The sequence below is a fragment of the Pelmatolapia mariae genome, linkage group LG15 (assembly GCF_036321145.2).
Source record: "Pelmatolapia mariae isolate MD_Pm_ZW linkage group LG15, Pm_UMD_F_2, whole genome shotgun sequence".
In the NCBI taxonomy this organism is placed as follows: domain Eukaryota; kingdom Metazoa; phylum Chordata; class Actinopteri; order Cichliformes; family Cichlidae; genus Pelmatolapia; species Pelmatolapia mariae.
The window spans coordinates 30,179,693-30,189,632 of NC_086240.1; the positions used below are offsets into that span (position 1 = coordinate 30,179,693).

Below are 9,940 nucleotides of genomic sequence, written 5' to 3' on the forward strand. Positions count from 1 at the left end.
TGGCACAGCTGGCTGCCGGCAGAGCCGGCGGGCACGCCAGTGCAGCCCCCTCTGGCTTCTGCTCCGTGGCTACTGGGTGACCCCTCGTCTGGGGATCTCCTCAGCCCTTCCCAGGAGGGTGGCACGGATGCCCTTCCGGTGGTCCACCTTGGGCTCTCGCACTCTGGGGCCTCTGGATGTCTGAAGCCTGGATCTTCTCCATGCCTGCTTCATGCCCTGGGGGACGGGGCTATGGCCCCCCACACCCTCTAGCAGACCGTTACATGGAGAAACCTTTTGTATACAAGCGCGCTGATCCACACAGGTGTGCACACGGGTGTTCACTGTTCGTAGACATAAACTACACCTTTCTTAGCTGCTACTTCAAAGCACATTGTGCGCTGTCTGTCCTGTGTGCTGCACAACAACATTCAATATTTAGTATTTACTGCTGTTCACACTTAAGATAACCTTTATTAGTTTAGCTAGATTAGTTTAGCTAGATTAACGGGATGGTGTTGTGTTTAGTATGTTGCTTTGTTTTTTTTTTTTGCTTGTTTTCTCTTCTTTTTCTCTCAACAGCTGATCCAGGAGATTTTTTTTTCTTTTTCTCTTTGTCTTTGTAAGTGCCCTTTCTCACTGTCCCTCTTCCTTTCTGTTTTTCTTTTCCTTCCTCTCTTTCCTATCCCCCAGTCATGTCTGTCCCATCTGTAACAACTGAAAATAAAATAAATAATAACAACAAAGGTTGATCAAATGGACCAATACGGCAATGCCATGATGATCCATTTGGCAAAATAAATCCATTTGGTATCCTTGTTGGTCTTCAGACAACAATTCTGACGGCTAAAGAACCAAATGGGACAGACAAAAAACAAAAAACAAAACAAAAAAAAAAACTTTAATTTAATGCATGTGTAAGGAAAATAAAATGCACAGAAATCAATTCTTTTTCTACAATAATTAAATAGATTCAACATCTTTCTTCAACAGAATTGCAGACTGCACAGATGGTACCTTCCCAAAGGAAAAAGTACTATTGCTTACTAGGGTATATATTAGACTTAATAGTTACTATATACAGCAATGGACTTCTATACATTTTACATCAGATTAAAACTTTGGGTGTAAGATTCAGATAATTATTTATTAAAAGCTAGACATTTTAAATGAGAATAAGAAAGATAAGTATTTCTTAGTACCCCCCTTTTCCCTGTTAATGCCCTACCTGCCCCCCTGGCAAAACTTTGCTAGACCCGCCCCTGCACAGTTACCAGCCGTCAGCTACGTAGAAAAGGATCCTGGTGTAGAAACTAATATTAAATAAATTCTAACAACAGCTTATCAAGCTTAAACGTGCTGCTGTTGTTCAGCCGCTGGTTTCCTCTTTCTGGTGCAAAGTGGGCCAAAAACAAACGAGAGAGACGGGAGTCACGACAGAAAAGCCGATCAGCTGATCATTGATCAGTTTCATGATTGAAGTAGCAACAGGAGAGGGAGAGAGAGAATGAGGGGCAGTCGCTACATATATCCGTTGTTATGCTTAATGTGGGAATGCTTTACAAACATTCCGAGCTGAACTTACACACTTGCTTTACTTCTCTCTGGGATAAATTTCTCGGAGATGAAATGCCGGTTTGGCAGCAAGGCTCCAAATGCTCAACCAGACAGAGGTCTGGCACGCCACAGCCGCTCTATCACGTGACGCATACTGCTCCGATGTGCTAAGGTTATGAGCTGAGTTACGCCATGTCGCAAGTTTTGTGAAGTGCTTTCTTGATATTTAATTTTTTATTTCTCTCCGATATCCGATCCAGTAATTTAGGTCAGTGTCAGTTTGGCAGGGTGACCAGCTCTCGGAAGGGTGCTTGTTGGGCTTGTTTTTTGCTCTCATATATATATATATATTGAGTTTAGCACGGGTGGACTCTAATCAAGGTGTAGAAACATCTCAGCAATGATCAAGAGAAATGTGTCGCACATGATCTAATTAACAAGTGTTTTTGCCAAAGGCTATGTAAATGTGATATTTCGGGGGTGGGGGGAATCTGAATGCTTTCTGAACACACTGTAAAATGAAAGCTGGAAACATTCAGACTTTGGTGTGATTCAGTGGTTCTCAAGCTTTTAACAGGCTTTGTCTCATAAAGAATCCCTCCCTACTCTGATGGGAATTTTTATTAATGTCTTTGACTGAGAAAATACATTTGAGGATTTTACTTTCAAGTACACACACACACAAAAACAACTTGTAGCCCTCCCCACAAAGACAAACGGGTGTCAGAAACACAGACAGCTGATGTTCTGCCACAGGTGGTGCCTGACACAAGCTGTGTGATTTACTGCTGGTCACTCTCTCTACTGCGGGTGTGTGTTTATGTGTGAGTGGACTGATGTGAGAGTTCATGCTTGTGTGGTAAAAACGCTGACTGCTGATCCCTGCCGATTATTAATGTGCAAGTCAGCGAGACGCAAAATTGTCATCCTGTTGTCACCATTACAGATCCGCAGCCACAGCGAGTGTTTCTATTTTAACTGGTTGCTTGAATTTCAGCCATATGTGTGTGGGATATATCACATGTCCATCATCAAGTGAAGTCCTGTAAGCTACTGACACACAAAAAGGCTGAAAGAAGCTTATCAGAGGTGAGGCTGAATCAGTTAGTCCACAAAACTGAAAGGACTATTTCTTTATGTAGCTGAAGGAGATCCTCCTCCTCCCTGAATTGTATAAGTGCACAAACCACTCCTGTGTGTCGTTGTGGTTTTAAACTAGCCGAAGGGAAAGACCTGACTCTATAGTTCTTGTAGACTGGAAGTGGAAGGTGGCAAATCCCAAAACATAACAGATTACACATTCTATTATCCTCTTCTAGGACATCTAACAGCTTCCTAGAAATATCATTATCAAACTGTATGTAGTGGAAAGGACAAACAGACTTTTACCACAACATTAGAGGCAGCTATAGTTTGCAATGTTGCCTTTGAGATGCAGGTTCTTCATGCTAAAAGCCTGTGTTTTGTCAGTCTGTTCATGAAGGGGCCTGTCGCTGTGTTCTTCTGTGAGGATGGAGTCCCCGTGGGTGCGTACGTGTTGAAACACTAGCACCATCCATCCTAAAATCCGGAATCAATACAAGTCATCCACTCGAGTGACTGAGCTGTGACTGACTCACCGATGATGAATGAACCGTCAGCACAACGCCCACTCCTCACCAGCTCTGTTATTGTGACATCTAACACAATGAAGCAGTGAATGTCATTAGATCTGAGGCAAATGAAGCGTACTCTCACTGCAAACTGCTCAAAGGCAAAAGGGCACCATCCAAATCCTGATGCAAGCAGCCTGATCTGAACTCAGTTTTGTTGCATCAGTTTTCTTCTGCGCTCATTAGGTCTCTAAAGTTCACCCCAGACTAATATGCCAGTGAACTCTGTCTGCCATCTAGTGTGGAGACCATGAAATGATCTCCACAACATTACCAACATTCTGCCAGTGTTAAAAAACATCTTTGTATTTGGGTACTGTAATTCTTTTGGGTACTGTAATTCTTTTCCACACTGAAGTAAGTGTGGAAATAAAATATTTTTCTAGTACCTTAGGTGCATTGGCACTTATTAGTCCTTTTAGATGTGTCCTTTATCCAACATAGCTGATTTAAATGCCCAAATTACCTCTTCAACATGTCTTGAAGTTCTCCAGAGGCCTCATAATAAACTAATCATTTAAATCAGGCGTGTTGACCCACGGTGATATCTAAAACCTCCAGGACACCGGCCCTTGAGGCCTGGAGTTCCCCATCCCTGCTTTAAGACATTAAGTCATAAATGGAACCCTAAGTTTTTAGGAAAAAACGTGAGAAGATTTAGATGTGTTTCAGTTAAAATGATTATTTTCTTTGCTCCCTGGTTGTGAAGACTTAAGAGAACAATTTCATAAAAACAAAAATTACACACTGTGATAGCCCTGGGTAAGAACTGGGGTTTCTTCGACCTCAGAGGATTCACAGTGACTGTTAAGGTTGTTTTTTTTGTGTTAATTTGCAAACCATTATTTTGTAATTCTTGGTCCATTTGCTACTTTGACTTTATTTCTTGTGTGTTTAGTTCCTTCGGGGTTTCCATATATGTTGCTTCCTATATCCTTTGCCCTCCTCTGTTTTCTTTTATCTGTCATCTTGTCAGTCTTTGTCTCAGTGGAGTTGTCTCTTTTTTCCTGTTTGTTTCTCTGGGCATCAGTTTAGTTTCCTGAGTTTTGTTTTTTATTTTGTTTTGGGTTTTTTTGTTTTGTTTTGTTTTTTTGTTGATCTGCTTCAATTACAAGATATTTTTCCTGCTGCTATGCTTTTTTTTCTTAACCAGTTAGGTTAAGAAAAAAACCTAACTGGTTCTTTGCCACTCATCTTAACAAATTAGTGGCAAAGACCCAGAGATTCTATTTCATGTAGTTGGGTTCACTTCACACCCCAACTCTTTGACATTTACGTGATAATAGTGTGAAGGTGTAACCCTCTTTTTATGTGTTATGTGTAATGTGTAAATCAGAACAAAGTGCAGTCATGTGTAAATAATTTAGAAACTCTACTTAACTGATAAAAAGGAGTAGTGTTACATTAGTACTCGTTTCTCGTTCCTGTCCTTTGTGTTCTTAGTTAATATGTATCACTCTGGATGAAATTGCTCACTTCTTTAAAACTTTGTGTTGTGATTGTGATGTTCTCTTTTAATTTAACAGCCACATTTAAAATGATCACATATGTTTCAAATATAATAATAATTTCTCATTTTCAACATATAATATTTTTTACTTTAAATTTACATGTTATAGCATGTCCTCATTTTTTTCATTTCTTACTATTATTGTTATTTGTATTATTATTACTTAAGTACTTTACTTTGCTGCCGTTCAATATTCTAAATACTTAAATTTTGATATACTTATTTTGTTATTTTAGTCGTCTTTAACCACAACCACTTGGAGGCGACATAAAGGCATTCCCACGCTTTACAGCACAGTAACATTTCCGGGTCTGGGCCTGTGTACAATTTCAAAACAAAAGCAAAGCAAACCATCCCGACTGCTCAGAAAAACGAGAGGCAATATTTACGTTACTGAACTAGTGTATGACATTCCATAAAGTGTACAGTGTCTTAAATAAATAGACAAATAAATAAACAAATTAAAAACTGTTCTATATGACTCTGTGTAACTGCTTACTTTTGCTTTGTTGAATTCGAAATATCTATTTACTTTGTCATGTGTTATGTTATTACTAAAGTTTTCAAAAATTTAAGTGTATGCTGATTTTATTTGATTGCATTTAATGAAATTTCAGGTTTGTGCCTTATCAACAAACGTGTTTGCCTCTTATTGCCTTTTATACCATTCTGCTTATTTAAGCTATTTGTTATGTGTTTGCTTTTAACTTAATCTTTTTAAACCACTGTTTAAAAAAGGTTCTTCACACCATTAAGGAAGTATGTTATATCAATTTATTCTTCTTGCATTTCAGGTCAGCCTATATCATGTGGTCGTATCTTGATGAAACATTAATTTTGAAAGCTTAAATTAAATGTAAATGTTTTAAAACTTTGTAATATTTCATTGCTGGTGCTGTTTTTAAATATATAATCATATCTTTCTGACTAAACTCACCCCAAGACACAAGAGTTAGATGATTTCTATTAGTCTACATTATTTTATTTTCTCTCTGCTCCATTAGTGACATTGATTTCCCTCAGTGTTGGATTTTTCTTTTCTATGGCCTGTGTTCACAGCAGATAATTTTTTTTGAAGGCCCTTATTTATTCAGAGGGAATTTTGCCACCTTCAGATGAATGAAATGACACACTCAAACAAACATACAGAGACCCCCCCCCCCCCCCCCCCCCAAAAAAAAAAAGAAAATAAACAAACAAACAAACATAAATGCCAGAGTTTCAGGCCTAAAAGATCAAAGGTCTAATCAGGTCTAGGATTTTTATCAAGTCAGTGTTTCAGTTCGTTGTCTCTTTTAATAGCTTGTAAGGGAGCACTGCTCGATTTACGGTACTCATTTAACGTTTTTTGTGATTTTTCAGTAAGTTCAAGTCTTGTGCTTTTATTTTGAATGTGCACACCGGATATGGGTTCGGCGCCGTGGTCTCTTCGGTCTGATTGGGTGTACTCACGTTGCTGCTGATGTGGTGTTCCGAAGTTAGCAAACGCGAACATCCGATTCAAACTTGTTTTCTGCTTTTATTAGTATCGTAGCTTTGTGAAAACAATGCCTTACTATCAGACGTGGGAGGAGTTCGCCCGTGCAGCAGAAAAACTGTATCTGACAGACCCAATGAAGGTAATAACGCTTTATTTAATAAGTACCATACTGGATAGCCTGTTAGCTAGATGGCACGTTAGCGACGTGACTGTGCTGACTGTTGGTTCGATATTTTTTCATGTTAAATTCTGAACATTTTTGTTATGTTATTTATTTATTTTCAGGTCAGAGTGGTTCTAAAATACAGACACTGCGACGGAAACCTGTGTATTAAAGTGACTGACAATGCTGTGGTAAGTACACCGAGGAAAAAACGTGGAATTGTTTGTACCAGCCAGTGAAATATGAGAGGTTATCTTGAGAAACCTCTTAAAACTTGTTTTTTGGACGAGCAGCCAGAAATTTCTTTCTTTGTTTTCTGAGTCTGCTGGTACTAGTTTGTGTGAGGCTAAATCGTAACGTGTAGCGGAGTAACACAAGCAAGCTAGCAGCTGCGAGTTTTTTGGGTTTTTTTTTTTAAATAAAGCCCCTGTAATATTTTACGTTTTGTTGTGTAATAAAGTGTGAGCAGTGGGAAGGGGATACACCATTTTAGCTGTTTTTCTTCTTCCTGTGTTGTGCTGGATTTTTGTGTACTTTGTACTTTTTCCGTGTTCATTTTATGGTAGAAATATTCGGCTTACTTGACAGTGATACCCAGTGTCTAATGGCCTGGCTGCATTATATTCTAGATATCCCAAATTCTTCACTTCTATGATTTTTTTTGGAAGGTTGGCGGGTAAACTCATCTTTAGAGAAGACTACAGGTCTATAATATTTGACATCTAGCCCTATATTCACTAACTTTCCTAATACTTAGAGTAGATCCCATTGTCAAAATGCTAAGAAAGTTCTTAGATTTAATTTCGTTTTATAATCATTTATCCATAAATTCATATAAAATCAGGGTAAAAAGGCTTAAATGGTTCTTAGGCACAGGAGAAAATGACAGTATGTAGATTATCATGCCACTTTGCCCACTTTTTCTTTAAGTGAGGTAATGGCATATGATTTATTCAGTCTCAAATCATTGTGAGCCTTCTGCTCAACATCTCCATCTAGCATGTTTGTGCACTTTGAAATTTGAGGCAATGTTTGAGCATGAACATCTCAAACTATTAAAACTATTAAAGATAAAAGCTGGAAATTTTCATTTTGATATTTTTTAGTACAGACTCTGTACTTTAGGACACACATATTTATTTATTTTTAAGTGTATTGGTTATAAAAATATAAAAAATGAATAAATTAAGCACTTAAAGTGCCATATTTTAGCACGCGCTAATAATACAAATATCACATGGCAAAAGCCACTGAGCAACAGCTTGTGAGTGGTGTCTAGCTGTATTTCACAATAATACAAAATAAAACACGTAGAATACTTTGTAACTTGTAGTTTCCTGATCCCTGCTTGCCGGTAGGAGTTTTAAATGTAATCTTAATTACAAGACTTCTTCAGGGCGATAAGTCTCAAAGTGGTAGGTAGGTAGAATTGATCTTGAAAAGTAAATATAGCAAAACAATTAAAAGTTACGAAAAATGGCTTAGTAAGTTATTCCACATAAGTAGTCTTGCAAAGCCAAGTTGCCATGTCCACATGGCATGACTTGCAGTCTGATGTATAAGTATAACCCAGCCCTAATCTTAATGCCACAACTGCCACAACTGCCACAGGCATTCGATATACTGACTGTATGAATGAACGCTGCAAAAGTTTCTGTGTGTGCGCATAGATAGATAGATAGATAGATAGATAGATAGATAGATAGCATAATCTGAAATATGAGACTGCTTCTTGACAATGCTGCTTACGTGGGTCTTGAAAAATGAAGGATATATTATTCATATGAGAATATAAGTGGGGCTGTGTGGTAACCAACACATCAAGTACAGCTGTGTCATAGTGCGTGTTGTTTGGTTGATGATGTTTTCTAGAGATGCACCGGTTGACCAGCCAGGGACCTGAATTGGTTGTTTTCACTGTAACTTTACAGCAAAAAGGTCCCTGGTTTGAATCTTGGCTAGGTTCATTCTCTGTGGAGATTGTATGTTCTCCCTGTGTCTGTGTGGGTCTTCCCTGGGTACTTGGTGCTGGCTTAATTAGTTGTGGTGGTGTGGTGTTCCTGGATGTTGCTGAGCTCTCTTAAGGTTCACATCTCATGGTTGTAAACCCAACCCCAGCTCCAATGTGTTGGAATATTGTTGTTGATGGTGGATCTTGCTCAAGTGGAGAGCTGTGGTGCTGCTACACAAGGCTACAAAGCATAACAATGACTTCTGTGACCAGTTACAGTCTAAGAAAGTGAAGTTTGGATTTCATCCATGAGATAAGAAGATGCTGATTGTGTTCTTGTCACATAATTATAGTAAGATTTATTTTAAAAAGGCATTGAGTGTAGAACCGTGTACACATGCCAAAATAATGTAACTCTGCATCAAGCAATTATTGATTTACAAAAAGGTGTGCACCACCAAAAGAAAGCAACAATGTAACTCTATCATTTAGGTGACTCCTTAATCACTACTATAAAACAGTAAAAACCTGTAGTTTTCATGCTGTAACTGCCTTCATTTGGTGTCTTCTCCATCTTTACAGTGTTTACAATACAAGACAGACCAGGCCCAGGACGTGAAGAAGATTGAAAAGCTCCATGGGAAGCTGATGAGACTCATGGTGTCCAAGGAGACGCACAGTGGTGCCATGGAGACGGACTAAAATGCTCTTGAAGAGCTAAAGTTTTGGAGCTCTCGGACTGAGTTCAGAGGACATGGTGGTGCTGCTGAGAGAATAGAAACATCAGAGTGGGACGAGTCTGTAAAACGGGAATGTGGGGAGCTGGATCTGGCTGCCTACGCTGGTTTAATGCTGCCAGAGAAGCTATATCTATAGATATATACTGTATATATTTTCAGGATTTTTTTTTTTTTTTAAGTTTCACTGTCCACCTTTCCTTTACAGGCATTATCACATCCCTAATGGTGTAAGTTAAATGTAAGATCCGTGTAGGGGTGGGACAACATTAGCTGCTGTGTAAGCAGCTTTGGCACCTTGAATTCTTTAAAGACATTTCCATAAATTTTTAGTTTTGAAGGGGAAGAAAAAGATGGGCAATGAAGATAACTTGTCTTTTTTTTTTCATCTTTCTAGCTATGTCAGATTCAGTTTAAGCCCAGTTTACTTTGATTTTTCTCCCCCCTCATTGTGCCACATGAATGAAGCAGAGCTTTCTGATTTCCCAGCAAGGGTGTGGAGAAAACCCAGTGTTTCCACACTGACATGTTCAATAAATGGTTGTTTACCCCAGTCAGCAATATATCTCTTTTATTCATCTCGTTATGGATTATATTGTGTTCAACAGTCATACATCAACGTTATTATGCCAGACAGCTTATATGACATTGGGTTTGAATTAATGAGATAACACGTCCTTTATTTAGCCCAAGCAGTTAAAATAACTCAAATACAACAAAATCAAAAAGTACAGTTTTATGTAGCTCAGTCAAATAATACATGACCAAACAAATCTCAGTCAAAGTAAATAAACATATAATATAAATGCTGATTTAGAAAAACAAAACAAATTTAAGCAATATTATCTAGCAAAGCAAACGGAATTAAAAAGGGCTTACTAATTTAAACGATCACCTGTGTGTCGGTCTTC

General features: G+C 38.4%; 1 protein-coding gene across 1 annotated transcript; it reads left to right on the plus strand.

Annotated features, from left to right (window-relative positions):
- Positions 1-6,125: 6,125 nt before the first annotated feature.
- On the plus strand, positions 6,126-9,582 carry srp9 (signal recognition particle 9). Its single transcript, XM_063495530.1, has 3 exons — positions 6,126-6,317; positions 6,464-6,532; positions 8,875-9,582. Exons 1-3 carry the CDS (start codon positions 6,246-6,248, stop codon positions 8,992-8,994), a joined length of 261 nt encoding a protein of 86 aa, XP_063351600.1. The 5' UTR covers positions 6,126-6,245; the 3' UTR covers positions 8,995-9,582.
- The last annotated feature ends 358 nt before the right edge of the window (positions 9,583-9,940 follow it).